Genomic DNA, 26,746 nt, shown 5'->3' on the forward strand with positions numbered 1-26,746 from the left:
ATTAGCAAAATTATGTTTTCTAAGAATATGGCAGAGAATCTTCTGGTTTAGAAAATGTGCTAAAATGTTGTCTTTTTTTATACGTGATTAAATTAAACGTAGAGATCTAGAAGAAGACCCATTATTTACTGACATTTCACCGGATAACACTCTGTCAAATCAAGAGTGGCTTAGTTCTTCACCCCCTGCTACTCCAGAGCACCCCAAAAATGATGGGAAAACTGAAGTCCATAAAATTGTAAATAGGTGAGTTGCTGTATAAATTTGACTTACATCTCTTCTTGTTTTTATAACCTGTAATAGGTCTGTTCTTAGATTGTTATGGAGATATATAGTGAATTCAGTCTTCCCTTCTTTAGTCTAAAGATTATATCAGCTTTTTGTCATGTTTATGTAGCAAGTGACAGCCTAGGGGCAACAATCCATAGCAAAAGAGGAAAGCTCTACTTAACATAGAAACAAAAACGAGTAATAGTGCTTAAATAAACCTTCAGAGTGCCCTGCTTTTTTTTTTAATATAAATAATTTTAAGTCATTCCCAGTTGGAACCACATGGAAAATGTCCACTTTGACAACATGTCCATCTTGGACATGTACTCACATATGTGAAGCGTAGGGCCATTCCTTTTTGATTTTGTGGTTTTACCTTTTTTTTTTTTTTTTTTTTTTTAAGTACTCTTTCTCGGAAAATGTTCTCTTTCTTCTTTCGTGGTGCTACCATGATTTGCCTGGTTCTGGCAGGTGACTTTACAGAAATTGCATGCGGCCCACGATGCAAAATTAGGATGCATAAAAGTCTCCAGTTTAATTACGTAAAAGCCAGTTTCTTGAAATTAACAGATACTGTGGCAGTATGTCATTATGCTGTAACATGAGTCCTTTCAGGCTTACTTCTACTTTGAGTGGAATGAGTGATTTTTAAATAAAACCTTTAAGATATGAGAGAGTAATCGGTAAAACTGATTCAAAATTAAGTACTTAAGAATGGATCATTTTATTTTTTAAGTTTCCATTTGCAGCCATACTTTGCTAAACTGAAGATATCGCTCGATAGTTTAAGATACATAGATACTGAATTGTAGGAATATTTATGTTACTGATTGTGGCTTTTTTCATTTAAGTTTTCTCTGTCTGGTACCCGATGAAGCAAAATCATCCTACCATGTCGAGGGCACTGGATATGACACCTACCTCCGAGATGCTCATAGGCAGGTAAGTGAAGTGGTTAATTTTTGGAAATGTACTCTAATGAGTGCACGTGCATGCTTTGTCCCAATTGCCCACAGTCATTTCTCCAAAGGTTTCCCTTTCTCTGCAGGACCTGAACTCCTTCTTGCCACTTTAACTTTGGGCAGGTGACCTAACTTTGCCTTTTACTATCTCTGTCTCAAGACTTCTCTGTTCCCTTCTCCACCTCTTTTCTCGCCTGAACGGTTATTTACAAGGACCCCATGCCCTGTCTCCTGTGCTGGAGTTTTCTACCTCCCTGAAAGGTCTTCTCTGAAGTGTTAAACTAAGTAGCCTTCCCTTGGTCTTCTTTCCTCTCTCTAGCATTTTACAGAACTCCCAATTTTGAAATGTTTCAAGTCAGAAAAATGCTTATTTAATTTTCATTTAAATCCTTGAGATTGAAGTGTGCTATTCTATCTAATTAATTTGCATATGCCTATAGCCAGAATGCAAGTCCAGATGACTGCATGAGTGAGTAGAGTAATTGTGTAGCTAGTGCCTTCAGGGACAAGAGGGTGAAGGCAAGACAAGTGGTACCCATGTCAGTATTATCTACTGGATTTTTAAACTGCATTTATTCTTTCTGTAGAGTTTCATTTCCATTTTATACAAATGTACTTATTGTAGATTCAGAAATATTAGAAAACAAGAGGGATAAAAAACTTTAAAACTATTACTTTCTAGGTGAGAATTTCAGACGGTTTTAATGGAAAACTTATTAAATGTTGGGGTGTGGTTTAAGATAGAAAACAGTCTATCAAAAGCCAAATTGTTTAAAACTCACAAAATAACTGAAGAAGCTGGCTTTTTTTTTGTTTTTTTTTTAAGAAGCTGGCTTTTTGATTGTTTTAAGTATGTTTTTCTTTTAAAAGTTGAAGTTAGTACTTTGTGGGAGAATATGTCTTGTTTTAATTTCAGGTAATTTCCAAACTAGAGAGGTCAGAGTAATGTTGCTTTATTGAATAAGGAGAATCTGAAAAGGGAAAGGATGGGGAAAAAAACTGTGCTCTAAATTTCTTTTGTTTAAACTCAAGTAAATTATATATCAGGGAAGACTTTTCAAATTTATTTTTGTTATATGAGATCTTCTTGTGCTCATCTAAGTCATATTGTTTAAAGCTGTGTTGAAGGACCAGTTCCTTATTATCTCCAATCTGTTACAGACTGACACTTGGGTAAAGTATAATAAAAATGAATTACTAGAAAGATGAAGAGAAAAATACACAAAATATCAGTCCTGATTATTTTATGAGATTCAACAGACTTAAAATTTACTCAGCTAAATGCAGTGTAAAGGATTCTAGATGCTTACTCAGGTTTGTGCTCCTCTCACGGCGAGGGTAGCAAACCACCTGCAGAGCATACTCTAGGCCACCAGATTTGTCCCGGGACAGGACGGCATAGGAGAGCCAGACCTGCCTGCTTGGACAATGCACCTCTGTTCATCTATTTGCATGCAATGTTTTCAAATAGATTTGAAAATGTGGTTAGGACTTACTTTGCTTTTTCAGTATTCCCTAAATCTATGATGGAAGTAAGTAGAGTTAAATTCCTCTAAAGGGAAACACATGCCCATTTTTTCAACAGCATATGTTGGTTTTGATGATTATAAGCTTACCTGTGCATGTTACAGGTCAGCATGTTACCTGAGCCCCTCCCTCTGTTACGGGTGCCTCCCAGGGAACAGACACTCGACCCTCAATCGGATTCTTATATGCCTAATAGAGGGATTTCTATTTAATCTCAGTTTGTGTTGGTTGGTTCTCCTTTGACTATGTGAATGCTTTTCCCTAGTTCCAGGACTACTGTGCTATCTGCTTAAGATGGGAGTGGCCTGGGTCTCCAAAAGCATTGGAAAAGTGCAATTTAGAAGCTACTTTCTTCGAAGGTCATTTTTTGAAAGTTTTATTTGACAGAATGGGAAGGATTCTTGATCAGGTAATAAGCTTTAAAATATGAATTTTCATGTTATTTTGTTACCATTCACCATGGGTTCATCTCAAGTCTTAGTTTATATCTTTAATAAAGTAGCCCTGTTTTCTTAGTTTTTCCACTAGATGACTTTTTCATTAAAACTTGATTGCCAATGAATGGTGCATTTCTGATGCATTCATTATGTTCAAAGAGCCTTTATTTGGCCTGACGACTGTTATAGAATTATATATTTTACTTCTCATTGTAGACTATTGTCTTAATATCCTTCACATGTTTTGGAGGTGATTGGAATGCTTTCCTTTTATAACTTAGAAAGCCTTTTTTTTTTCAAGTTAGTACAGTTATTACAGATACAGATTGAGTCAACCTTGTAAAGTTCAATTCAAAGGACCTTAAATGTCATTTCAAATTGAATCCTGAGCACTCCAGTCTCATTAAAATTACAGAACAATATTAGATGAATCTGCTTCTTCAGACAAAGAAGTTACGAATGATATCCATTTTCATAAGGGGGAGGTGAAATGGAAAAAGTGAATTTACTTATTCCAAGGTAGATAAAAGCACCATCAGCTAGTATGTTGCTGTGTGTGTGTCTCTCTGACTGTCAGGAGAAATGAATTTGGGATTACAGAATCCGTCCCTCCCTCCCTCCCTCCTTGACAAATGAACAAAGTGACAAATAGAGCTTTGAAATGCTTTCCACCCTGGGATATACACTTGAAGTAAAACCACCTGGCATAATACTTGCCTTGACATAGAAATTGTCTTAACCAATTTGGAATTAATTTAAAATTGTATATTAAAGTACTTGTTCTTTTTTTTAGCATTTTAGTTAAATATTTATGTGAGCATAGGGAGTTATAAAAGAAATATACTCCATAAGCAGGCTGTCCTCAATAACCAGGAAGCCAAATAAAGAAATTATAATTTAAGAAGTATTTTACCGGGTTAGACTTAAGTCAGTACTGTGATAGTAATCAGTAAAGAGAGAAAGTCCTTTTTTCTTTTAACCTCTTAAAAGCAAGCGCTGTGTTTCTTGTGTTTGCTTGGTTGGTTGTTAAATCTGGCTCTTGCAGCCGTTATGCTATAAACATCATGGCTGTGTCAGCCCCCTGGGTAGCAGGGCTCATCAGTTCACTGTGTTCTTTGTGCTGGTTTGCTAAGCCTCATTTGGATCTTGGGTATTTTTTTCCTTTAGTTTGTGGAGTGCTAACAATAAAAGCATACTTGGAAGCAGATACCCTGAAATGCTTTTAAGTTCTTTTTTTTTTTTTTTAAGTTCTTTTTATTTCAGGCAGATAGCACATCACAGTGCAGAGCTGATTCATCCACGCTGTCTCAGCCATTCTTCTGTAACCCGGAGTCAGTGACAAGGCAAGACAGACTTCTGGGCATATATTGTCAGTGAGGGATCCCCACTCCAGTTAATGCAACTTGCAGCTAGTTTGCTACGGCCACAGCCTCAAAGCTTTGGTCTTTAAAACCTTTGATTTTCCAAGCCTTTTTTTGGTCAGAACATTATGTAGTCAGATCTCAAAGATAATCATGAGTCCTGGTGTGCTAAGCATGCTTGGTTTAGTTTCATTTTCTTTCTTTCCTAAATGTTTTTTTGCTGAGGATAATGTTTGCTTATAGTTTCTTAGTATAGAAATAGGGTTCAAAAAAAAACAGGGTTCAAGGGGGATCCCTGGGTGGCTCGCGGTTTAGCACCTGCCTTCGGCCCAGGACATAATCCTGGACTCCCAGGATCGAGTCCCACATCGGGCTCCCTGCATGGAGCCTGCTTCTCCCTCTGCCTGTGTCTATGCCTCTCTCTGTGTGTCTCTCATGAAAAAATAAAATCTTAAAAAAAAAGAAAAAAGAAATAGGATTCAGGGAACCAGCCTGGAATTAAACATTTACTCCAGATGATTAGTGAAGGTAGCTAGTTTCCTGCGTGCATAATTGAGAAATTATGTCTTGAGTATTCATAATATTATTGTGTTGTCACAAAGTTAATTTTTCTAAAATACCCTATAACACAAACATTTAGTAGTATTTGTGATGATTTTATAAAGATAGTAAGATGCTGAGGTTCATAAGCAGAATATAAACAACACTAGGAAAAATGTAGGGAGATTCAGCTGCTTCTCTCTGCCCTGACAGAGAAGAGGGCAGTCTTGGGCAACTATGCCACTTGTCACATTTTTTTTTTTTGTCAGGGTGAAGCTGACATTACTTGCCATAACCTCCTACTTAGATTTGCTTCTAAGAATTAAGTGAAGAAAGCAATTTTTAGATACCTTAAAAAATGCAAAATCTTGATAAGTACAGGATTTTTTGAAATTTCAGAGGCTATCATATTAAATTTTGATTTAATATGACTAAATCATATTATTTTGGCTATCTGTAAATTTAGCTTTTTAGTAGAAGATTGAGACTAAGTTTACTGGTGACATCAGGATGCTTTTTCTTTTTTTGTCATTAGTATGCTTTTAAGTCAGAGTTTATTGTCCTAAAATTCAGGCCTTATATTTAGTGTGAGCTCAAAGATGGGCAAAGCCCATTTGACACATAAAAAAATCTGGTTAGCTTTCATTTCCGGTGAATACTGTATGTAAAGTAGAAAATAAAGAGATCCAGAATAATAGATATACTTAACTGTTAACCCAAGAAAGAGTTACTCATATTGAAGAAAAAAGGCCAGCTTATTTTAAATTAATTACCAGGGATGCCTGGATGTCTCAGAGGTTGAGCGTCTGCTTTTGGCTTAGGACTTGATCCCGAAGTCCTGGGATGGAGTCCTGCATCAGGCTCCCTGCATGGAGCCTGCTCCTTTCTCTGCCTATGTCTCTCTCTCTCTATCTCTGTCTCTCATGAATAAATAAATAAAATCTTTAAAAATAAATAAAGTTATTACCATTATGAAATGGAGACCATTTCAGAGGTAGGACAGTTTCTGTGTAGCTGAGATTTGTTTTCCTTTTCACATTAAATATAATCTGAGTCACCCTCAAACTCCCTCAAACAACCAAGGACATAGATTCTTGTTCAAATAAAGCTAAAAACCAAAGTAACACCCTATAAAGAAAATACCAAGTTTAAGTGGCAGCGTATATCCTTGCTGAAAGCCATATTCTGTTGACTTATTTAAGCTCCTATAAATGGTAGAATTTAGTGACCTAAAAATCTGAACTACCAGAAATAAAGTCACATATAAAACTGTACTGAAGTTGTATTTTAAGTGATTTTGTTCACATGCTTTGCCAAATACATTCTTCTTAAAGATTTTTCAAACGTTTCCTTTGTGCCTAAAATACAACCTAATGTGAATTCATTGCTTGTTAAGAATTGAGTCCTGGAGGCTATGTTCTGTTGCACATATTATCAAATTGGAGAATATGCTCTTCAAATTATCCTCCTATAGGAATAGTATCTCCTTTCATTAATCTTGCCGGAGGCTCAATTGTGAATAAGAGTGCCTTAGGATAGTTTTTCTTCTTTTAGAAAATCTGTGTTCACGAATCTCGTGCTTTAAAAAAAAAAAAAAAAAAAAAAGCTATAGTTGGACTTACAACGCAGAACTTGTGGTTCTTTTCGTGTAACAGCACCTTTGCTGTCTTCTGGCACATGCCCTAGCATGTGCTGTCCTCCGAATGCCAAATGTTCACTTCTTAATTGGTGTTCATTCTATCAAGGGCTTAGCAGCTGCTCAGCGAATGGAGTGAAGCAGGCAAAGCCTGTGGTTAACATTCACTCGTTCCAATTCCCTTTTCTCTCCTCCGGGCTCAGCACGTGTTCCTCACTCGCCCCCAGCCCTCCCACGGGAGTCAGTTTTGTCTCAGCCACTCAGTTTCCTTTGGCTGCTTAAAAGAAAACTGGAAGGAACGAGATTTCTGTTGAAAGCTCTAGGCACCATAACAGCAACTGTTTTTGTACAGTTGTGCCTTTTGCTTTGATTTTGATGTGGTCTGTACAGCATCTCCAAGTTGTTTTCTATGTGGAGTAAACAGATCAAAAATTTAAAAACCAGAATTCAAGTAAAATCATGTTGCTGCTATGAAGCTTTGTACATTACTACATACAAAAAACTGTGTGCAGGATTGTATCCAGATGTACAAGTGTTTGGGGAGAATTCATGCTCTAGCAGTGAATGAGATGATCCTTGTCTGTCACACCATTTTGAACCTTTTCACTCACTGGGAGGCACGTGGGGGTCATTTCTATCCCAAGTACTCTCCCTCTACTGAGAAGGTTCTGTGATGTGTAGCTTTATTTTATTATATACATGCTCTTGATGATTGACAGTAGCTGAATAATCTAAGAGGTGAAAAATACGATTTCTAAGATTAGATGACTATATTTTAAAAGATCTTAATATCTTCCCTTCTATCTTTGATCTTATATTCAATGTGCCCTATGCTGCTATAATTTTACATATGACACTTTGGTGGGTTTTGATACTATCTTGAACACTTTCATTAATTAGAACAACCTGTGTAAAACAAACATTCTGACTATGTTATGTGTTTATGTTTTCTTTGTATCTATATGTGTGCTTTTTTTCTCCTAAGTTTTAGCATTGTGATATATGTACTTTGACTAAGATGGCAAGGGTCAACTTCATCATCAATATTTTTATTGTAGAAGAGCATGTGGAGGGAGGAGTAAGATGAAATATTTTCCTTTCCTGCAAAAAAATAAATTGAAATGGTAAATGAAGTGCTCAGGTGTATACATCATAAATAATGTCAAATGTCTTTTTGTTTTTTGCCTCTCAATAGCCATATGATGTAAATTTACAAGTCACCTCCGTGTTATCTAGACTTTCTCTCTTTCCTCATCCACACATACACGAGTACCTTTTGGATCCTTATGTAAACCTTGCTTCTGGCTGTAGATCCCTCTTCTCCGTAATCGTCAGGGTGAGTTCTTAGTTTTGTTATATTCTCTAGGATTGATAACACCTGCAATAAACATGTCCACTAACATTACTTACCGTTGTACGCACTTACTGTTACATAATGGAAAATACTATGTGTATACCGTCAAGAAGTCATTATTTTACTATATCATGTGGAGAAAAAAAAGAAAAATTCATTCTTTTAAATGGTAACTTTTATATTTTAAGGAATATATATTAGTCCTTTGCCAAAGATGGTTATTAGTCCTAATGCCAAAAGGTGACATTCTTCATTTAGAAATAGGAAATTGATTTTTTTAAATCCTGAAAATCCCTCTGTAGTTGATAACAGGAATGCAGTTCCTTTTGTCTCTGATGCAGGTTGTTGGAGACCTTATGGTCCGAATCCAGCGTATTCCAGAGTTTACTCCCAAGCTTCTGTTAGTCAGAAAGCGATTGCTTGGCTTGGAACCGGAAGGCCCTATGTAAGCCAGTGCTTTACATGTTTTTAATCTAAAAAGTTCACCAAAATTTGACAAAATGCTAATATCTTGAATTGACTTATTGGTTGCTTTCTTTTTACCAGTATTGACCACATCACATTGCTAGAGGGTGTGATCGTGTTGGAAGAGTTCTGTAAGGAGCTGGCGGCAATTGCATTTGTGAAATACCACACTTCCTCCACACCGTAAATAGCATCCTCCAAGTAGCTAAGGAAGCAAAACTGTAATGTACATTTCATCAAAAAAGACTCAGCTTCACCCAGCCGTGAGGATAAAAAGCCTTTTAAATGAAGTACTGCTATAAACTGGACAGGACCATTAACTCATGGAGTGGACATTCTCAGTAAAATGTTGTATAATGTTGTTTTCATTGGCTTTACCATAATGGTTCTATCTGTAACATTGCACGTCCTTGAATCCAGGATACAATCAAAGGAACTTCAGGAAATAAGCATTTCTAATCCCTGTGTGAAAAGCTGCAAAATTTCTGATGTCATGACTTTGATGATATTTCTGTTATTTTAATATCCTTTTAGGTAGCAAGGCATTTTGACATTCTCTGGGACTCAAATGCTTATATTCTTTTGGATTAATAAGTAGCAAAAAAAGAAAAAAAACATAATTTTATAACTTTTTAAGGTCAGGATTCTTATCAAACAAAATAAAAAACTGTAAATGGAAAAAATATAATTCAGAAACCATCAAATGAGATGAGTTAATAATAGAAGATAAAAATGTATAGAGCACCATAAACTTTCTTCAGCTTTTCTAAGAATAACAATTTAATATGATAAAGAAGTTCTTGATTAATATATATATTTTTTAAAGAAACATTCTTTTACTCTTTTGTGCACATAGCCATGTTAGTGATTGATTTTCACGTATGGGTCCCAGGATATTTAAACTGTGTCATTTTTGCAACAATGTTGAATTTGTGCTCACCATTGGTAATGTTTGCTAAAATAGTATTTTTTTTAAGCTAATGAACATATATTGGGTTGAGAACCTTTTTTTCCTTCTATCTGTCCCTTTCTGAAAGTTGCTTTCAAATATTGCTTTATAACTTGATTTCTTATTGAAATGCGTGGTAGTGTCTAGGCGGGGAACTGACTGCTAACTCTTGGGCAGCAATCAAAATGCCAGTGGCCTCCTCTGTGTTTACATATTTTTTTCATTTTGCTCAGTCTTTTGTTTTAAATGATTCTAAAGAGATTGAAAAAGAAAACCAGTGTGTCCTGTTTACACATTAAAGAATGTGGGTAAATTGGGTCTACGTGAAGGACAGAGTGTGGTAGTTCACAAAGCTGTGCTGTGCACAGCACACTTCTTCTTGATTTACAAAATGGTGTTTGCTAATCCACTTTCTATTCTTCCTTTAAGTGATGCTTGTCACTCAAATATTGCTTTTAAGCTTTCTTCTTCTTTCTTTCCTCCTCCACCTCCTCCTCCTTCTGTTGAAATATTAAGCAGCAGCACTATGCGCTTTATCTTTCCATTTACTGATACTTTAGGGAGCAGACTATCAGAATTTCCAGCTTGGAAGGAACTGTCGCTGCTCCTCATAATAAATTGTTTTATGTAGCATGTTTGCACATGTGCATCATGTGGCACGTGCACAGAAGCATGTTTTACACCTTCTAATTTTGTTGTATTTGTTTTTCCGATTTATTTTATAGTTAGTTTTGGCTATTTATTAAGAACGAAATATCAAAAAAATTATGAATATTCTTGGCTCTAGAATGCGTACCAACATTAAGACTACATTTCTCATTTAACGCAAATCTTCATTAGCTCAGTCTGAGCACATTTATTAAGCAGAACAGGGGAAAAAAAGTGGGAGATGGTTACTTTGTGGATGATTTTCTTCAAATGATTTTTAATAATGGGGAAGTGTTGCTCAGTTCTCTATTTATTGATCAGCCCATATAAGAAACACTGCAACATTTCCATTTTTAGACATAGTCGTGGTCTATTATGATGTAGGTTTATTTAAAAGAAGGCATGAAGAGATATTAGGTATTTCTTCATGTTTTTGTAGTGTTCAGTGGGTGTATTAGCAATATTACCTCTCAAGCCAAATACTATTTTATCCTTGATTTCACAATGGGACCTTATAGCTAATACATGACACCAAGCTCAGAAAAGCTTTAACTCTTACATTTTTGTGTATGTATGCTGCTTCTTAAAACATAATTATTTTCTTAAGTTATTGTAATGATTTTGATCTGTAGTCAACTAAAGCATGCAATATAAGTTGTTTCTCTTCTAAGTTTCTCTCTTTCTTCTTCCTTGTTTAGTTCAGACAGACCTTAGAGCTGCAGAAGTTCTCACAGTGAGTTGGATTTGTTAGTGAAACAATGTACTACATTCCTAGCCTTTTTCTTACTGTTTTTTGGAAACTGAATATTTCTGTTACTCAGTACTTGTAAAGCAGTGACTCCAGTGCACTGTGGGGTGGAAAGTACTACCTTAGCTGATTGCCATAGCAAGTTCTGAGCTGAATTTTAGTCCTGCTTCACATCAATATAAATATGTATGCACATTTTTTTTAACTTTCTAACAAGTATAATCTCTGACTTTATTTTTAATAATGAGCCACATTCTTTACTTGATAGAACTCAGATTTGTCCTTAGCCAATTATCAGTGTAGTACTCACATTATAACTATGTAATGTTCTCATAATGTATCTGTCTGTGCAATATGGAAGCTATGAGGGGATTCATAGCCCTTTGATTTAATTGTACATTATTATGTGTGTACATGTGTATATATATGTGTGTGTGTGTATATATATATATGTATATATATATATATATATATAAATGGACCAAAATCCTTAGCTTGCTTACACTGTTGCTAGTGTAAAGATTGTTACACTTAATTTTACAGGGCACAAGTTATAGAATTACTTCGTAATTCATGGTGACATATTTCCACAAATTATTGCATTCATATACAATTACCATTTAATTATGAAGTTCACAGGTATTGACAGAAGTTGCAGTGAAGTGCTAAAACCACAAATTATATGGTAGTTCTATTTTGGGTTGTATGATTAATCAAAATATGCATGTCATTGTGACACTTGATATGTTAAAACAAGATAGATAATCATATTTCTGGGCCCTGTAAAATAGTGTTACTGTAATACTCTGGCCTCCTGCCTTGTTTACATTAAACAAAGGATATTTGATAAATTTTTCTATTGAATATTTGTGTAGGTTACTGACAGTATTACCAAGGCCTGGAATTCTTGGGCCATCTGTGAAGAAAAACTCTTCAGATGATGATTGTGTACCTACCAGCTCTTCAAATGGAGGTTGTGATCAAGTTCAACTTTTTGTGCTAATGATGCATGCAGGACTAGGAGGGATAATCTAAAAATAAATAATGTAATTTAAGCAAAATGTCTTATATTTTTATAGAATTCTAATTGAAAATATTGTACTCACTGATAAGTCTAAAATAATAATTCATAATGTACAAAAGGATATGACACACATCGGGGCACCTGGCTGGCTCTGTTGGTGGAGCATGCGACTCTTGATCTCAAGGTCATGAGTTTAAGCCCCACATTGGGTATACGCCTACTTTAAAAAAAGAAAGAAAGACCGGGATCTCTGGGTGGCTCAGCGGTTTGGCGCTTGCCTTTGGCCCAGGGCGTGATCCTAGAGTCCCAGGATTGAGTCCCACGTCGGGCTCCCAGCATGAAGCCTGCTTCTCCCTCTGCCTGTGTCTCTGCCTCTCTCTCTCTCTATCATAAATAAATAAATCTTAAAAAAAAAAAAAAAGAAAGAAAAAAGGTTATGACACACAAAGATTAATGGGTCACTTCATTGATTCCAGGGAGAAAACAAGAAGGAATAGAATCAGAATATTTGTGAGGGATAATGTATAGCTTGAGAAATCCTCCTGAGTGAGCCTCATAATATATTGTCCACCCCACTTTTTAATAATCACATCCCTGAGGAAGGAATGTTTATACAAGTCTTAGAAAAACAATTGATGGGAAGTACTATCTCTTAATATATTTGTAACGCATATAAAAACTTTTTTTTTAACTGATGTGTAAGACAATTAGACTTGAGGCTTATTCCATTCATCTGAATATTTGCCAAAGTGCCCTAACTGGAAACTGAAAGAAACATGGAATATACTGCATAGCCAGGGAGAGAAAAATGTGATTATTCATCCCACCTATTCAGGATTCTTTCCAGCAGCTGTTATTCAGAATAGTTTTAGAAAGACTTAAAAAGGATAACAGGTTAAAAGGATGTAGGGGAGGTAGGTTTAGCCATTGAGGAGTTGAAATTTCCCTCCTTGCCTTGAACTGCTTTAAAAGCAAACTGCGTTTTAGGGATGTATAATCAGATCCCTAGTCCAAAAACCTGGTTCAGACTGCTGCTATTCATGAAGAAATTTGCAGTGTTTCATGTGGAAAACTAGTTGTCTCAAGGGAATTTAAAGAATTGAATAAAATTGTTAAAGTCAAAATTTTGTGAGAGTAACTCTCAAAAGCTATACCTTTCTCAAACCATCCTTCCCCCCGCCAAACAAAACAAAACAAAACAAAAAACCCCCCAGCAGAAGCACTGCATGACAGTTTGGTGCTAAAGGATCCAAGGATGTAAGAAATGGATTAGGTTTTAGTTGGTCTTAAGCCAGTTAGTAAAGTTGTTGCTCATGGGCCTAGCTCTTAGGAGACTGGCTGTTAATTTTACTTGATCTATACCTAACAACATATATCAGGGAGATCCATCTAGTATACATTCACTACTCATGGCTTGACTGTTGTGTGCATCAGAGTTTTTTCTGTTATAAAAGCATTTGTAAATGTCAAAAATGCATCATCAAAAACAAACCAATAATTTGGTTATTCAATGAATACTTATTGGGAACTTGTTATGAGCCAGGTTTTAAGATGCTAGGAAAACAAGCAATTTTTGCCCTCAAGAAGTCACAGTCACAGATGAGGGTTCAGTGTGTTTACACAAATTCCAGCCCACATTGGTGAATGCTGTTAATACCCAACTGTAGGAGCACAGGGAGAAAGAAGTGTTAGCCCTTGAACAATGCCAGTGTTAGGGATGCTGATTCCCCCTCACTCACCCCATGAAGTAAAAAAAAATGCATATTTGACAAAAATTGTCAACACATTTCTGTGTTATGTGTATTATATACTGTATTCTCAATAAAATAAACTAGAGAAAAGAAAATGTTACTAGGGAAGAGAAAGAACATTTTCAATACTGTACTATAGCCAAAAAAAATCTGTGAAGAATTGGATGTGTGGGGTTTAAGCCTGTTTTGTTCAAGGGTCGACAGTAGTGTTGCAGATCACCTACAGGGAAAATCTAAAATTCAAGTCTTGACTGAATTATATTCTTACTTGGAACTGGAGGTGTGCTGGATATTCTGAGAAGTCATAACCATAAAGTAAAGTCAGCAAGAAATGGAACATGGTTCTGTATCCTGTTACGTGTATCATAACTAACTGTTTCGTTTCACCTTCTTCGTTCTGAGATTGGTATAAAACACCAGCCCAAACAATTGTACTTTGGAGCCCAAACTTTCTCAGTTGGTGAATAGTTATAATAAACTGTTCTGATTTAAATGATCTCTTTCTAGAACTATTATATCGAAGGCAAAAAGTCAACTGAAATATTAAAACCAAAAGACTTAAGCTTAAAAACTGACCCAAATAAATGGTCAGCGTAAAATTCGATTTAGTAAAATATTTGTAGAACCAAACCCTTCTCCTTGCTTTAACTCTGTGCTCCCTTGACTACCATTCTTTATTGTGACACAAGGTGGCTGCATATCCGGTTGCAAACCAGCTGTGGTTGACCAAGACAGAAGAGGTGAATTCAGAAACCACAGGCTGGAGATGTGAGAGGGATGGAATGTCTTAAACCGCCACTGGTTCTCATTTCATAACTCCCTGTCCTGAAATTTCAGCCTGATAGGCTACAAGGCAGGTCAATCTAGGAGTCAGGTCATCTAGCAAAATGAAGAGACCTGATGTGTTTCCCTTCCTATCTTCAGTCTTCTGGAGGTACCCTCAGCAAACCACCAGGTCTCCCAAGGGTGAATCTGAGGAATTGAAGGAAATTCAGCATGCTTCATAGGTTTATATTTTGATCTTATTCTTCATTCTAATTAGACTAGTCACTATATCAACGAACAGAAATTCTCTTTTGAAGAGAGAAGGGGAGGGGCCTCTGGGTGGCTCAGCTGGTTAAGTGTCTGCCTTTGGCTCAGGTCCTAATCCCAGGATCCTGGGATCAGGCCCCACATCAGGCTCCCTGCTCAGCAGGAAATCTGCTTCTCCCTCTCTCTCTCTGCCCCTCCCCCTGCTCATGCTCTCTGTCAAATAAAATCTTATTTTAAAAAAAGGGTAGAGGAGGGGGCATTTATGTAATAGTTCTCTTGGATTTTTTTTTTTCGATTTTATTTATTTATTTGAGAGAGCATGAGCGGGAAGGCAGAGATGGGAAGAGCAAAGGGAGAGGGACAAGCAGACTCTGCACTGAGTGTGAAGGCCAACACAGGGCTCCATCCCACAACCCTGAGATCATGACCTGAGCTGAAATCAAGAGTCAATACGGTCAACCTACTGAGCCACCCAAGTGCCCCATATTCCCTTGACTCTTGATGACTAACCAAATCCTGACATGAAAGTAGGACCCAGTAGGACTGCCAGAAACTCAAGCACGACCATGAGCTACTCTGTTCTCATTTGAGGGGGTGAGGGTGAGGAAATAAGACATCCATTGACATTTGTAGCTGTTAGTTTCCTAATGGTACTCATGTTAGGTACATTCATTTGCATGGTGATCATTCTATTAATTCTTAACAAAATGTTTAATTCCGATCATGAGCCAAACAAAGGCTTCAGGGATAATATTCAGGTTAGAGGATCCAAACAAGCCAAGAACACATCCTGGGTCTAAGAGACTACTCTTTTTCAAAACACATTTGAGGTTGAGCACTATAACCAGATGTGCAAGCTTGAAGAGCTCCATGCGGTTCAGAAAAAGAGAACAGGTGACACGCCCAGCCTGTGAGAGTAGGGAAGACAAAGCAAAGGCATCTCCCAAGTCTGTTACTGCCTCAGGCCTGTAATTTATGAGTAAGGAATCATAAAATCAATTTCACTGTAATGCAGACAGATGAGATGGCATACAAATTCACTATAGTCTGGATGAAGTTATATTTCAAAGCCCTGAAGATGAGATTCATTTATGTAATAACACGAGAAATGTATTTCTCATGCCACTCACAAATGCAATAGCATGTTGGGTTTTAATTGATTAGACTTCCCCAGAGAATCATGTACTGAAGATTTCTAGAGGGAAACAAATTAGCCATTCCTTAAACATTATTCTTCCATGTTTAAAATACACTTTCCTTCTTAAATCTCTTTATCCTGTTGCTTTTATCAACAATGTAGCAAGTCACAGAGCATTTTACAGCTCTAGACTCTTTGTTGGCTGCTTCAATTATTAGTGTCCTGCAATCTTTATTCCCATTCTGTTTTAGAAATTATTAGGCAATAGATCATCTTTTTCTTAAGTTGAATTGGTGGTGGGCTCCAACAGAACTGGAAGTCGAGAAAACATCTCCTTTTAGGATATAAATATTAGCCCCCAAATCCGTGTACCTTCGGATCCCCTGACAATCATTTCCCTGAAGTGATCTAATGTGATGCAGCTACACGTAAACCTTTCCCAGAAAATACTGTTGGCAAGAGCACATGACTCACTGGAAGTTGGGTTCAAAATCACATCCTAAAAATAATAAGAGCCATAAGTGCAAATGTGCATAGCACTTTCTGGGTGTTTTTCTTTGGAATTTGACATTGAAATAAAAAATCTTGCATGGTTCTCAATGGTTGGAGTCTTTTCATGCATAACATATGACATAATTGATATTCATTGAGTTGAGTATTTCAAAGAAAAAGCTGATATATATCTTGCCAAGTAGTGTTGCTCATTCATTATCATTTTTATTTCAATAGAAAGAAAAAGACAGGGAAGTGTAATTAATTTGACATAGATAATTCTGGGCTGAGCATTTCACTATCAATACCATTTTGAGGCCATTATGAAAAGTTCTTTGTCCTCATACACCATGCCACTGCTATACTTTGATACAAGCACATTGTATTTTGGTCTTTCCTCCAGTAAATTATGTGATCACACATTCAGCTAATGCCATTAACTCCTTAGGACAGAGATCCTCACTATTGGCCCTTTTTGGTTAAGAAAGATGTTGGGCAGATATAAATGCTGAGGTTTTTTTTTTTTTTTTTTTTTTTTTTTTTTTTTTTTTTTTTTTACCGGTGTCCGGATTATGTTTGGAAAGACCTTGCAAGTTTCTCAGAGTCTGTGTTATATATATATATATATATATATATATATATATATATATATATATATATATATATATATTGTGTGTGTGTATGTTATATTTTTTTATCTGCAAATGCTTCAGAAATCTCCACATCACCATGGAAGCTGATACCTGCTTTTTACCATGATTAAAAAAGAAGAAGGTATTTTGCAGGGGTAGTTAAGCTGCCCTCATTACTTCTATTCATCAGACCACTGACAGTAAGAGGCTACTTCGCTTATACAAAGGCACAGCTCTGTGTTCCCAATAGGACTTTCCAAAATAATCCTCGGAGTAGAAAATACTTTTTAGCTAGATACATAAAACACTATAATCAAATGCTCTGTCCGTACACATTGAGGTCTGAGGTCCAAAATGGATTGTTTGTCCCAGGATTATAGTAACATCATCCATGAAGCTCAACCAATGTTTACTAAAATCCTGTCTGGCTATGACAAGAGGAGGGAATTTCAAGAAGTGCCTCTCTCTGAGAGGTTTGCTTTTTCAAGAAGAGGTTAATAAAGCAAGTTCAGTGCAGGTTATCAAGCTATGGTCCCTCAGTCCCAAATCTGCTCTTCTATATTCTGTTTAATGATGCTGTGCTAGGATCCCACGAACTAGATTTCTTCTTTACCGGCTGGCTTTCTACGAGGTTGTGTCGGTAAGAGTTTTCTATGGGAAGAAGGGGAAACAGGAGGAGAGGTGAAGGCACGTCTTTCCTTGCGTTTGTTCGCTGTTCCTGACCTGTCAGCTCAGCACTGGGTTTGCAACTGGTTTCAGCCTCTGTATTCTCTAAGCTCCCCTAGAGGCAGCATAGCAGCGCCCCCACACTCCCACCCTCTACTGGAGCCTGAGCCTCAGCTTTCCAGAGCTTTCCTGCATGCTACCAGGACTGTAACCCCTGCCTCTTCCCTTTGCTGTCTCAGCCCTGGGTTCCTGCTTCCTGGGTTAGTATTAATGAGTGAACTCCAGGAATGATCCTTCTTCCTCATTCAGCCCCCAACCTTAGGGCAACTCATATCCGTATTGAATTCTTTCTGCTGGGGGCACCTGGGTGGTTCAGTGGGTTAAGCACCTGCCTTCCGCTCAGGTCATGATACCAAAGTTCTGCAGTCGAGCCCCACATCAGCCCACTGGGCTCCCTGGAGTTCAATGGGAAGTCTGTTTCTTCCTCTTCCCTTGCCTGCCGCACCCCTTGCTTGTGTGCTCTCTCTCTATCTCTCAAATAAATAAAATCGTAAATAAATAAATAAATAAATAAATAAATAAATAAATAAATAAATAAATAAATTCCCTCTGCTGAAATACCTGTGACATAGTTTCTGTCTTCTTGAAAGGACCCATCTCAGTGTCAATATCTTCCTTTGTCAACTCCAGCCTAGGGAAAATAATCTCCACGGAAATTTTCAAGGATGCTGATGCTTTCCTCGTTAATAATCTTTCTTAATACTTTAGTGAAGACATTGCCACCTGGACCCCATCAGGAGATATGGTTGGGTATTCATACTCCACAGAAATCCACATCCCTATCTCCCTAAGTGTTTGTTTTTTAATTTAATTTTTTTTTATTCATGAGAGACACAGGAAGAGAGAGGCAGAGACATAGGCAGAGGGAGAAGCAGGCTCCCTGTGGGGAGCCCAATGCAGGACTTCATCCCAGGACCCTGGGATCACGACCTGAGCCAAAGGCAGACGCTTAACCACGGAGCCACCCAGGTGCCCCTCTCCCTAAATCTTTGGATTAGCTTTCTGCATGACACCAGGAAACTATGGCATCTCAACTGATTGACGGTAGGCCACTAATGGGAATACATTTCATTGAACAAACCAAGAAAACCCCTTGGGCCACTTCCAGCTGGGTGAACTAACCCACTTAATCCAAATTCAGGTGAGTACATCCAAGTCCATACATTTGGCCTGACTGAATGTTCTATTTTATCTTTGTTTGACTCTGTTCCCAATAAAGTTGTGCCTCACCTCTTTCCATACTGTCGTCTTTGGAAGCAAGTGCACACCTCCACTTTTCTTTTAAATAAGCTCTGCTCTCAATATGGGGCTCAAACTGATGACCCTGAGATCAAGAGTCACATGCTCCACTGACTGAGCCAGCCAGGCGCCCTCATAGCCCACACTTAAGAAATGCAGAGTTAAGTTATATCCTATCTCCTTCAGGCTGGAGAGGCTACATAAATTATTTGGAATTCTTCTTCTATATGAAAATTTGCATCCTCCTTCCCATGTATTTGTTCAATCAGTTATTTATTTATTAAGAAAATATTTTATTTATTTATTTATTTTTGAGAGAGAGAATGTGAGGGGAAGGGCAGAAGGAGAGGAAGGCAGAGAATCACAAGCAGACTCCACACCAAGTTTGAAGCCTGATGTGGGGCTCAATTTCAGGACCCTAAGTTCATGACCTGAGCCAAAACCAAGAGTTGGACGCTTAACTGACTGAGTCACCCAGGCATCCCTATTTGTTTAATCATTTACATCAATATCAACTCATGGATATTTATTTTATACTTTAGGTTGTAATCCAATATTGCTTATAATCCAATACTTTAGGTTATAATCCAATATTGCTCAGATTATTCCAGTCTAGCCATGGGACTCTTTCCATTGATTTCTATGCCCCTTTGACATCTCCCATCAAGGAAAGGATCTCTCTGGTTTTGAGCATGTCCTGTCTTCCTGGCACTGCTAGTTGCTCCAAGCTCATCTCACACATTACCTGTCCCAATCCTGAAATTAGCAGCTTCTTCGAGGAGCACCAGGGCCATTTGAAAAAATTGAATTCTGCAACAATGCATTGACTTGGCATAGTGCTTTGGGTCCAAATAGATTTAAGAACGGCTGTTGCACTAAATGCATGGTATTTGTAAAGCCCTTCCAACCTGATTAAGACAGGCTAGAGGACACTGATATACTAACAGAACTGTTTAGAATGGGTGATACAGTGGAAAGAGCAGTAGAATTTATTTAGAGACAAGAGTGTTCCTGTTAACAGCACAGAAACCCCCACAATCACCAATATTATTACTCGAACATGGCTGTACAAAAGATTCCAATTTTAGGCTTATGTTGTTTCCAAAGGAATCATATACTGCTAGAATCAGAAGAAGTTCTTCAAAATATGTCCTTACACCTGTATCCCATTACGTCTGATGCACTATGAATCATCGCTTTCTACGAATCCTGTAATTAGCTTGTAATTAATTAGAACAATTGTATTGTCTGATATCTTTTGTGTCAAAAATATTAAATTGCGAATGATAATCATTCACAATCAACTACAACTACAACTTTCATGACCTTATTTTTGCATTTCTTCATTTTACAACTACTGGAAGCCAAAAAGTGGAAGGGCCTATGTATATGGATTTTCCGTTCTTCTGACAAAACCGGTTTGTTTAAATCTGTACAGATGAGAACACAATTATTGTAAAATAGGAAAACCCACATTGGTTTTGTACACTTGTGTTTGCTCTGTAAAGGGCAGCATTTATGTATCTTAAGCTGTATCTTGAAAGCTTTTCTGTCTCAGAAGCCCGCTTGCATTAAACATGAGAGGCTGATAAGTGCTGTTGCCACAGGGAATTACAGGCCGCTCTTGGCGGCCCCGGATGATCTCAGCTCTGTGGGGAGGGCGAGGCTGAGGAGGCTTGGGGCCCAGGCTGTGCACACCACAGGAAGGAAGACAGGTGTGGGCTTTGACTGCAGACAGCGCAGATTTTGATGTTTTTCTTTACTTAAATGATCGATTGTTCTCCTTTACATCCTGTGAGGAGAGTGTGACATGCTGTGCAGACATGCCTTGGATCTGTGAGGGAAGATAAAACCCCTCCTCTGCGGGGGAAGAGAAGAAACAGAAAGAAAGGATGTGGGAGAAGAAAGGAACATGAAAAGATCCAGAAGAAAGAAGGGAGCTCAAGGAGAAAGGACTGCGGAGGATGCAACGTTGGAGGAGACCCTAGTCCCCCATCCTCCAAGCTCACCAAGCTCACCGGTGCCTGGACTCCCCCTGTGTTTTCTGCAGTGACTGCCTGGTCTTTGGGCCCTGCCTCCTCTGCAGCTCTACCTTCTGTTCCTCCCTCCCCCCTCATCTCCACTTTACCCCCAGACTTTCTGTCACCACCAGCATCGGTTGGGCATCATCCCAGACTCTGGGGCCTGTCCTCAAGAACAGAAGGTCCTAGGGGAGTTCTGTAGACTCGCCTTGCCAGCCTGTCCTGCTGTTGGTCCTGCTCTCTGACATTTGGCATCCGGTGTAGGAGTTAAGGATTTGACTTGTTCTTATGACTTTGTTCCTGTGATCTGCTCCTTCCCACTCTCAATCTGGTAGTGCAGTCCGGAGGTCATCACTGCCCAGCTATGAAGTTTCAGGCACCTAATGCCACCTTCCTGAGCCTCAGTGTCCTCATCTGTAAAATGGGAATGGTATCATCTATTCTCAAAATCCCCTTAGATCCCTAGGCCAATTGAATCATTACTGGTGGAATGGGCCCTTGCAGAAGCCTTCTGGACAAGCTTCCCAGCTGGTTCTGATGTGCAATAAGGTTTTCTTCACACAGATCAGTCTTCCCCCACATGCTAGCTCCAGGACCCAGGTGTGCAGTCTGGTCTATTGTTCCTGTCCGTCCTGGTGACATATCCTCTTCTTAGCTGTCCCCTCCCTGTCATGAAGCTTCCTACCTCTAATATCCAGCCCACACGAGAGAAAGACCTAAACTGAATATTCTGAAGAGTTCAGTTTGCTGAATATTTACATTTTTCCTCCTTCCTATACCCTACAACTGTTAATGTGATTTTTTTTTCTATAAAGTTACAAGAATAATTCTGGCTCAGCTCAGCATAAAGCAACCCTGCTCTTTTCCTCGGCAACTGCTAATCCTTGCAAGTAAGGACCGGTCTGGAAATTTTGTCCTAGGTTTTATGGTTCCAAGTCTGTTGCTGACATGTCAGAAAGGGGAAACATCTCGCTAACTCAAGGGAGCTTTCAAAGGGCAGGCCCATGCCCAGCTGGTCATCGGTTGAAAGGACTGCAGACCAGGGTGGAGGGTCGGCCAAGCAAGGCTCAGGAGCAGCCTTTGGGCCTGTTCCAGGACAGTCAACGGGAAGGAAGGGTGAACCCAGGCCTGGCTAAACAGTTACCAAGTGCTGCCACTGGAGGGCGATGTCTCCAAACAGTCTCTCACCACCGGGAAAGGTGCTGCCGAGGGGGTGGGTTCCAGCCTGAGTTTCCAATTCATTCAATTTGTAGGGCATTTGAAAATCATGAGGCTCCTTCTGAAACCCTAACAAATATGGATATATTAAGCTTGAGACAACGAAATAATTGAATATAGGATTTTGTATTCAACTAGGTATTCAATTAGACATTCCCAATCCTGTCTGAAGACTAAAATCACCTAAAAAGCTTTTTAAAACCATCGCTATCTGGACCCCACAAAAGACCAATTAAATCAAAATCTCTGAAAGATAGAGCAATGGTATTTGCATATTTTAAATCTCCTCAGTAATTTTAATGTTCATTCTACAAGATTCTAGTTGAGAGATTGGTAGCAGACATCAAGGGACACTTTATGGAAGAAAATCTTAATTTTAGAAAATTGTGTTATGTTTTCTCCTACAAATTGGGAAATCACTACTGATATTTGACTTTAGAGGTAGAACTGCTTAGCTTAGTTCTAGAGGGAATCTGTGGTTGAGAACTGCTGTATAAAGTCATTTTGCCCCTGGAAGCCCAATTTCAATAACACCCTTCAAGAGCTAACAAGTTATTAACACCTGTGTGCAAATTAGCTTATCAGATATCAAAAAAAGCTAGGAATCTGATACAAATGAGGCCAGAAGAGCTTAATTTTTTTTTTACACAAAAGGGGGAAGAAAATTTATATTGGCTTTGCCCTCCGTTATATAGACTTAACCTGAAAAGTCAGAAAGTATTAAAAAATAAAATCATTCAGAACCCCTCTCTCACTATTGACATTTTTATGTATTTCCAGTATTTTATGCACATATATTATTTTTTTAACCTGTGAGGGCTACATAAATTTGTTTTATCCCTCTAACCTTAGCATTATAATAAAAAGACTTTATTTATGTATTTGATGCAGAGAGAGAGAGTGCGCAAGAGCACACAAACAGGGGAAGGGGCCAAGGAAGAGGGAGAAGTAGACTCTCCACTGAGCAGGGAGCCTGATGCGGGACTCTATCCCACGACCCCAGGATCTGAGCTGAAGGCAGACGCTTAACTGACTGAGCCACCCAGGCACTCCTAAAAAATTCTTTAGAAGCATTGTGAATAGTAGCCTAGAATCACTGTATGAATATGTGTCAAATCATGCAGCTACAGTGGAAGATGAGAGTGTCTGGTTTATGCCCATTCCTTGTTTTTATGCTTCTAGTAGCAAATAGCTGCGCTCTATTATAGGATTACATATTCTCTTCCCCAGAGTCCTGGAGACACTGGCTGGAATCCCTTGGCTCCAGTTACAAATTCCCAGGATAGGGACTCATAGGCCAAGCTTGGATTGGGTGTCCTCACTTAGTCCAACCAGTTACGCCTGGGTAGAGGAGTGAGGGTGAGATCACACTATTATGGGAGCTGCTGGAAGCCCACTTCTTTTTTTTTTTTTTTTTTTTTTTAAGATTTATTTATTTGAGGGAGGGAGAGATAGCATGCAAGTGGAAGGGACAGACGAGAGGAAGAGAGAAACTCTGCTGAGCACAGAGTCAATGCCAGGGCTCTATCCCATGACCCTGGGATCCTGACCTGAGCCAAAATCAAGGTCGGTGCTTAACCAACCCTTCCAGGCGCCCCTGGAAGCCCACTTCTGTAACCTTGTAGATGGATGGTGGCACCAAAATAACCCCTGGGAAAGGAGAGCCTGGACACATGGCCCATGGGTGTCCTCTATAACCTGTTCTTCCTTTTTGACTCTTTCAGCTTTTGCTCATAAACAACTATCATAGGAATTGTGTGGGAATCAAAGACTGTCCTCAGAGGGGCTTAAAATCCAAATAAGGAAACATAATGTGAAAAAAAAAAAAAGAAACATAATGTGTATGAAATGAGAAATTAAATAATAGTAATATTTGCTTCTTTTTACTGAGCAGATATTTTGAGCCATGTTGTATGCATTTATTATATCATTTACTCTTCAGAATCATTCTATGAGCAAAGCACCAATATTCCAAATCTACAGGCTGAGAGAGGTAAGGTGACAGTTATTAAAAGTATACCAGAATTTGAACCCAGATAGCCAACTCTCTCACAGTTTCCACAATGCCAGGCAATCTCAGGTAGCTCATAATTATGTAGTGGCCTGTTCTTTTTCCTATTTTACCTCTTTACCCTGGGATTTGGCTTAGGTAAACCTCCAAATCAGGTTACAAGGGGGAACTGATCTCATCTATAAAATACTAGAGCCAGACTAAAGCATAGGCGAATAAATTTTTATGGAATGGTAAAACACATGCACACACACACACACACACACAGGAGTACTAACAATTTTCTAGGGAAAAATCACCTCTGAAATAGAGAATTGTATAGTGGTTCCCAAATACCTGTGTGTGCACTCCCTACATCAAAATCACCAGAGGCACTTGCCCAGATATCTGGACCGCACACAAGATTGACTGAACTCTGGAGTGGAGCCTTCTCCCAACCCCCAGTATCAAGAGATGGTTGCTCAATTGCCTTGTAAGGAGCAGGAAATATGGTTAACTGTGGGGTTTTGGTTTCTCTGAGTAAAGTTTTGTTTGTTTTAACATAGTTTTCTTAAGATGTAGTTCATATACCATACAATTCACTTATTTAAAGTGTATAATTCAGTGGCTTTCAATATATTCACAGGGCTATCCTTCCATTTCCACAGCTTTATAACATTTTCATTATCCCACAAAGAAACTCTACCTCCCTTAGCCATCACCCCCGATCCTCTTACCCAACCCCTAGCCCCAGACAATCACAAATCTACTTCCTGTCTGTATGGATATGTCTATTCTGGATATTTCATATAAATGGAAACACACACTATATGGTTGCTGAGCAAAGTTTGCTGGTTTGGGACAAGAGCAGATTCATGGCAGACAGCAGAGAAAAGTCTTTCCCACTTAACACCAGGTGTCTCTCTTCTAAATAAGTGTTGAATGCAATATTTTAAAAACATTGGCTTGAAGGAACCCAGGACCCCTGCCAATCTAGAACTGGATTGCACCAAGGGTCGCCAAGGGTCCTCTGAGCACTAAACATCCAAGGGAAAGCTCTCATCTGCTGTTTGTCTTGACCTAGCTGGGTAAGAATCCTGGGCCCATTCTTGAATTCAGTGTGTCCTGCAGGAGGTCCAGGTACCTGTATTTTAAGGGAGTACTCTGCTGATTCTGCATGTGGGGCATCAGACAAGCATTTGGGAACCACTGTAAAAGGCTCTGTTTCAGAGACAAGGCAAAAGCTGCTTTTGCTCACACACTCTCTTTTGTCAATCTGCCTTCCTTTCTTTGCAAGAGCTGCAACAGGGTCTTTACTTCCACAAGAGACCATCTCAGTTATTATATGGAAATTCCATTCTTACAGAGACCAGAGGAAACTTGCGAGTATAAAAATAACAGAAATCCCTGGAAACAACTGCACACTGCTGACCTGCTGAATGTTACTGATTTGCTGGAGGATGGCTTAGGGACTTCACACAATCATTGTGCCTGTACCGATGTGAGTGTTTGGGGAGCCTAAAAGTTCCCTTCAGCCATCCAGTGCCCCTTCCTGGGCCTGAAACTCATTCTCCCAGTGAGCGGAAATGCTTCCTTAGCTGAGTCCCTTTTTATGACTTTGATTTACAGAAGCTTCCGACAAATAAATACAAGTTGATTACTAGGTCACAGCCTCTAAAGAGCTTTCCAAAAGCCTTCGATGTAAGGGAGATAAACTCGAACAATATTTGCAAAATAATCCCCGTTGTTTGTCTATCATTTTACCAGGGACTGAGACACTGATTATATCTGGGCTCTTTGCTATTTGCCCTAGAAGGCAGATAGAGACTTTTAAGCTACTTTGCACAGATAAAGAAAGGAGATTCAGAGAAGAGATTTGCCCAAGATTACCCAGCTGGCCAGTGGTGGCCTCATCTTGGGACTTCGTCCCAGATCTCCAAGTCCCTGGGCTTACCATGTTGCCTCCCTCCCGTAAATATTATAGAGAAGCCTGCCAGTATGTAGAAAACTTCAAAGATTTTTCGTCCCAGCTGTTTAGCCACAGAGGTTGGGCTTACAGAGCCACTAATTTAGTCTGGCAGCGCCTTGTGGTCTGCAGAGCCTTGGCAAGAAGAATGAGGAAGATTTGTACATTTTAAGGATGGCTAGCCCAGTGGTTCTCCCTAAATGCCCATTCTGGGCATCTCACAGCTCTGCTAGATACACAGACACACATACACATACATACACATATACACACAGACACATATATACACATGTACACACAGAAAGATACACACACACATGTACTCACATACATAGACACGTACACACAGACAGACACAAATTCTCTCTCTCTCCTGGAAAATCCAAACATGACCTGTTTTATTTATAGATTTACTTAAAAGCCTAACAGCCAATCCATTTCCAAAACAGTCAAGACCTAGTGAGTTAATCACACTCATGAGCACATGCACACACATGTGTGTGCCTGTGTGTGTACTTTGTTTACTTATTTGTAATGTCTTGGTTTAATGAGACTGTTTACAGCTCATCCTGTTTGGCCTGAATGTGAGCAGCAAGCTAGGCCTTGCTGACTTGCATCAG

At 38.7% G+C, this 26,746-nt stretch overlaps 1 protein-coding gene and 1 long non-coding RNA gene across 4 annotated transcripts in view; one reads left to right on the top strand and one right to left on the bottom strand.

Moving 5' to 3' along the window:
* Positions 1-14,168, top strand: part of FAM160B1 (family with sequence similarity 160 member B1) — a 36,381-nt gene extending 22,213 nt beyond the window's left edge. Inside the window, exons 12-18 of one of the 3 annotated variants that reach the window (XM_038578886.1) lie at positions 103-246; positions 1,122-1,212; positions 3,025-3,168; positions 7,929-8,069; positions 8,429-8,532; positions 10,848-10,882; positions 11,773-14,168. In XM_038578886.1, the coding sequence (XP_038434814.1) occupies positions 103-246; positions 1,122-1,212; positions 3,025-3,168; positions 7,929-8,069; positions 8,429-8,532; positions 10,848-10,863 (640 nt within the window). In that variant the 3' untranslated portion in view covers positions 10,864-10,882; positions 11,773-14,168. Of the gene's footprint in view, positions 1-102; positions 247-1,121; positions 1,213-3,024; positions 3,169-7,928; positions 8,070-8,428; positions 8,533-8,633 lie in introns of all 3 variants that reach the window. The other 2 variants (XM_038578885.1, XM_038578884.1) reach the window with 2 other exon arrangements.
* The window catches only part of LOC119866595, a 144,556-nt gene continuing 123,942 nt past the window's right edge, over positions 6,133-26,746 (bottom strand). Inside the window, exon 5 of the long non-coding RNA XR_005380647.1 lies at positions 6,133-8,111. This is a non-coding gene — a long non-coding RNA (uncharacterized LOC119866595). The remainder of the gene's footprint in view (positions 8,112-26,746) is intronic.

The sequence above is a fragment of the Canis lupus genome, chromosome 28 (genome assembly GCF_011100685.1).
Source record: "Canis lupus familiaris isolate Mischka breed German Shepherd chromosome 28, alternate assembly UU_Cfam_GSD_1.0, whole genome shotgun sequence".
In the NCBI taxonomy this organism is placed as follows: Eukaryota; Metazoa; Chordata; class Mammalia; order Carnivora; family Canidae; genus Canis; species Canis lupus.